The 5,446-nt window shown below is 32.7% G+C and overlaps 1 protein-coding gene across 1 annotated transcript; it reads right to left on the bottom strand.

The window, feature by feature from the left end:
- Positions 1-3,168: 3,168 nt before the first annotated feature.
- LOC148946693 (uncharacterized) lies at positions 3,169-3,510 on the bottom strand. Its single transcript, XM_089096394.1, has one exon. The coding sequence runs from the start codon at positions 3,508-3,510 to the stop codon at positions 3,169-3,171; it is 342 nt and encodes a 113-aa protein (XP_088952520.1).
- Between the last annotated feature and the right edge of the window lie 1,936 nt (positions 3,511-5,446).

Here is a 5,446-nt window from a genome sequence, read left to right as displayed (position 1 = left end):
TGAAAAAAAGGAAAAGAGATTAGGCAGATATATATATATATATATTTACCGTCCATTCAAGGTGGGATGAAATTATAGCCTTATTTGATATCTGTTTTCTCTCTTTTTTAGGCATTTATGTGACCTTATCCCATCATCCTTTTCTTTTTACCAGAAGTCTTCTGAGTTTTGGAGATAATAATCAGGTTTAATTTTATCCAATCACTTATTCATAACTTGAAGAATTATTTTCTATTGTTGGGCAACACTAGGTATTAATACCATAGCATCAGTACGTATTGTATCAAAATATCAATACTTTCAAGAAAAACAGGTATTTTGATATCAACACTAAGGGTTATGCCAGCAAAGAGCTTAATAAAACAAGAAGAATATAGAAGATACATAACAATACATAATATAACATAACAATATAAAACAATAGAAGATAGAAAGATTAAAACCAGCATATACTTTAACTTTCCACGACTGGGTTAATTAAACTCATACGCAGCGATTTGCATCAAGCAGTAATGCATAATTAGATGCTTTGCAATTGAACAGGTTGGTTGAACAATAAGAGTGATTGATAAGTTACTTTTTAGAAAAAGTAATCGAATAAAAGAAAAGATTCAATAAGTAAAACGAAGAGTAAACTAATTAAAAGTAAAAAGAAAAAGTTACGAGTAAAAAGAAGGTAAAACGAACCATATATTAAAACGGATACAAACCCTCATTCCTACTGTTTATAAGATTTGTTCATCCACCATATAGTTCAGACATTACACAAAATTTTTTATTATTGAACTCCAATCTAAAATCCTAAAAAATTTTGCAGTTTTTACCGTTTTTGTAAATTTTTTTTTAGATTTTTGTGACTGTATCCCAACATTTTCATCTTTTCATCTAAAGTCACCAAGTTCTAAAAGTAATAAAAAGATTTAATATGCCAATATAGCACCCAGACTTGGCCAATACTATATGAACTTATCTAAAACAAACAAATTAAGTTTGAAATGTCAAAGAATGTCTTATGTATCATAATAGATTTGCCACGTTTCGTGAGGAGCATCATTTAGACCTATGCCACACAGCCACAATTGGCACTTTATTATAGTGCATTCCTCCAGGAAGACATAACAATTCAATTCTTAAATGATCTGGAAAAGCTTCACCCATTGTTGCAAAACTAGTATATTCACTAGTTAAAATTTCAGTAATTTGCACTTTAATTTCAGTTAAAATTTCAGTAATTTGCACTTTGCTGAAAAAAATACAAAGGGAATGTGCATTGTTAGTTTAATATGCATACACTGATATTTATCAATCAAAATGTTAACATTATTTGATTTAATAAAGGTATAAAAGTAAAAACATATATATTTTTTCAGTAAAGTGCAAATTATGTTCTGTCCTTGGGAAGGCGTAGGGACTTTGAGCCCTACTTATGTTAAGTTCTGCTCGTTTTGAGTTTGACTCAGTTATTTATTGTAATTTCTGTTTGTTTTGGGTTTCATTTATTTATCGATGCTGATTTGTGGTAGTTTTACGCTTGGTAGATTATTTTATTTTATGTTTGCTCATTTTTGGTTTAGTGGAGTTCTTTACTTTTCTTTGAAAAACTTATTTTGTGGAAAAAGTTGTTTTAATTAATAATAAGCAAACAAGCACAAGTATATATAATTAATATTTCAAGTTAGGTTATGTAAACACTTTTATATTTTCGCTGGGTAATAATAGATGGCATTGTTGTTGTTTTTTTGCCAGAGACGATGGTGAACTGCAAATCTGTTTCGAAACCTGCAAATTTTGTAAGTTCCAAAATGCTTGATGCAAATAAGCTACATATATATATATATATATATATATATATATATATATATATATATATATATATATATATATATATATATTAAACTTCAAACTAATACAAACAAAAGGAGCAGATCTCTTTGTAGCATACACCTAGAACCGCAAACGTTAGCCTAGACTCCTTCTTTTATTATCTTCAAAGTATCATGGTCATTTTTCTTAATTTGTAACATGTAATCTATTATTTTCTATTAATTAGACTGTTATGTTTCATCGCATTGTTGTCTACATTTTAAAATAATTTCAAATATTATTTTATCAAATATTACAATTAATCTCTCAGGCGAAACTGGATTTCACCGGGTTAGTATGCAAGAAAACTGGCCATCAACGATGAAATGACATATCATGTGATACAAAACAAAATAGAAATATACTATTATGATTAGTTTTGGAAGCATCAAGGGGGGGGGGGGTCCATCGTCAATAAGTGACCATGACATTTGGAAACGTATAAAATAAGAAATATACTTTTTTTTCTTATTACAGGCTTCACGGCTCCGCCCAAAATGATGATATGCCGCTAGTCCTGGTAGTAACCTCATTTTCTAACAGTATTCTTTATACCTTCTCTTGAACGCGTCAAGGGAAGGATTTTCCAGGATTACCTCTGCCAGCAATCTATTCAATGTGGCGTGAGTATTACAAATATTGCTAGGGTCAGACTCTCACTCATTTCATCACCAAACCCTCACTCATTTCATGTAACCTGTTCATTTCATGACCGAAGAGAGATTCAGCAGTATAGTTTTCAATGTATTCACTGGCAACATGAGCGTTATTTTTTGACTATCCACGTCAACAAAATAATGAGTATTGACATCAAATACGGAAAATATCAACACAAAAAGCTGAACAGAACTGTCAAATTGGCACACTAAAAAAAGTCTATAATGACAGTCTGTGCCATCTTGGAAAGCAGTTTTCCGATAACCTACTTAAAAATCTTTAAAGTATAAAAAAATGTGAAAAATAATTTTCTTTTTCTATTTGACCGTAAGAGATATAAATACCCAGGGTAAATTATTACTGTTGGGTGTAAAAACTGAAAAGCCCCTCATCTAGAATTTTACTGTTTGATCTAGGCAAGATTCTTTGAATATACACATAAACTTACAAAATAGGAAAAAATTAAATAAATCAATGTTTTTCATTGTAATTTCCATTTTGAGAGTTTTACCAAAAATTTGAAAAATATGCAATCTAATTATTTGTCTGAAACAAAAGAATTACGCTTCAAGGAGTTCTATACCTTAGAAAATATCCTACAAGAAAAAAAGCATGGCCACTTGCCAAAATTATTTTTCTATAGGATATTCACCTTGCATTTTCGCAAAAATGCATCAGACATTTTAATTTGTCATACCATTCATTGCTTAACTCTCTAACTTTTTTGCTACCATGTATAAATAAGTAATCGAGCAATTTTACTGCTTTGTCAACATGACGCCCATGACAAATATCAAATATCCTCTTATGAATCACTTCCATTATTTGGTACATTTTAACACTGTCATAAGTGTGTCTTGCTACTTCATTCATCACTTCAAGTGTTGGGTTGCTTCTGTCATTACAGGTAGCTCCCCTTGTCAATATCTCCACAGAACTATAGCCTAGGAATCTGTTTTTCAAACTTCTTTTTATATTTCTAAAATTCATTCTTGCTTGTTAACTGTGTAAAATTACTTTCACAAATGAGGTGATTTAGGTTTTGCGCATTCTTTAAGTTGTACCTGAGATGATGACGTCATCATTAGGTCCTGACGTCATGCTCCCTTTTCAAATGGCACAGAAGGGATATTCAACACAATAGTATTTCTTTTTAATATGACGTCATAGAAGAATTTATATGACGTCATGAAAAAATGGGGATTTTTATTGTGACAAGCATATAAAAGGTGAAAAGGGGTTCCATTAGTAAATTCTTTTAAGCAATTATCACAAAAAAAAGAAAAAAATAGAAGACCAGGTGTGCAAATTCTGGACGAAAGTTTGGAAAAATAGTATGTATTCAAGCATTTTAATTGGTTAGCTAGATTCACCTCTTTCATTGCAAAAAAATGTCATGTAAATACGAACAAGCTTGGTAAAACCAATGTAACTAAAGTCAACTCGGATAACAGATGTATATTCTAGAACCCACGGCTAGATCTATGGGGGGAGGGGGCAAAAGGGGTAAGCACCCCGGGCAACACGCCAGAGGGGCGGCAAAATAAGCTTTAAAAAATAAAGAATTTTTTTTTCCATTTTAGTACTGTCAGTAATTTTTTATCATGGTTTAGCATGTTTTCAAAATATTCGGTCCATTTCTCTCTAACCTTTCCTTATCACTGATTGTGGCCCCATTCATATCCTTAACTAGGAAACGTCCAGATTGACTGTCCCTTTAAATCTGTTCACATAATAATAAAAAATAAAAAAAAGATAAAAAAGATTTCTTTAACTTAAAGTAAGGAGGAGCATTAAAACTCAAAACAAACAGAAATTATTCCGTTTATGAAGGGTTTCCTCCTCCTCAGTACGTTGCTCTTTGCGCTAAACTTGTTAGCACTTTTAAGAAAGCTTCCTATTCCAATTAAACGGCCCCTGTGTTTGAGTAGCTGTTCGTATAAATTGAGACAAACAGTCAAACTTTAGCATAAAGATCAAGGTATTGAGGAGGGGGCAAACTTTCATTTTCGGAATAATTTCTGTTCGTTTTGAGTTTTAATGCTCCTGATGATGATCCCCCCATGGAGACTTCCCCCCTATACAAAATTTCCCCTTGAAAGCTCACCTCCAAAAACTTCCCTCCAAACAGAAAATTCAACCCATAGAAAATCCCCGCTGAAAAACATTTGTACTTCCCAATAACCAATACTATTCGTAAACAATGGGCAAAGCCCATTGATATAGTTATTAAATCTTTCAACTATGCTTCACAAAATGGCAATCTCGAAATTTTGATCAAACGACTTTGGGGGAAAAAGGGACATGGGAGGGGGGTTAGCTCTCCAATGTTTTTGGTCAGTTAAAAAGGGCAACAGAGCTTTTGATTTTTGATCAAATGAGCCCTCTCGCAATTTTCTAAGATCACTGGTCTAATAAAATCACTCTTGGTAAAAAATAATTATCATAAGGAGCGCAGTAGCGCTGCCTTAGCAAAGAACAATGTTGGCACAATGTATTAGTTATTTTTTTCTTTTAGACCAGGGCACTTCGTATCAAAGGACTTGTTGTAGAAACTTCGAAAACGGCTCATTCGATTGAAAATTGGAAGAAATTCTGTCCTTTTTTACAGCCGAAAGTGACTGGAAGGCAACAAACACCCCTTCCACGCCCACCATTTCCCAAAACACATCCAATCAAAATTTGAGATAGCCATTTTGTTCAACGTAGTTGAAAGATCTGGAAATTATGTCTTTGAGGAGGACACTCCCCTACAGCCCAAAGGGCAAGGGTTGTAAGTTATGCCCTGGGGGCATATAAGAATTTTATAGAAAGCATTGTCGTAGCAACTTCTAAAAGGGCTCATTCGATTGGAAATTCAAAGAGAGTCAAAAGTGATTGGAGGGCAACTAAACCCCCTCTCACGCCCACCATTTCCCTAAACACA

The sequence above is a fragment of the Artemia sp. Qi Xiang Cuo genome, chromosome 11 (genome assembly GCF_049724085.1).
Source record: "Artemia sp. Qi Xiang Cuo chromosome 11, ASM4972408v1, whole genome shotgun sequence".
Classification (NCBI taxonomy): domain Eukaryota; kingdom Metazoa; phylum Arthropoda; class Branchiopoda; order Anostraca; family Artemiidae; genus Artemia; species Artemia sp. Qi Xiang Cuo.
Note: the sequence above shows the minus strand (reverse complement) of the source record. Positions and strands in the feature narration are given on the sequence as shown.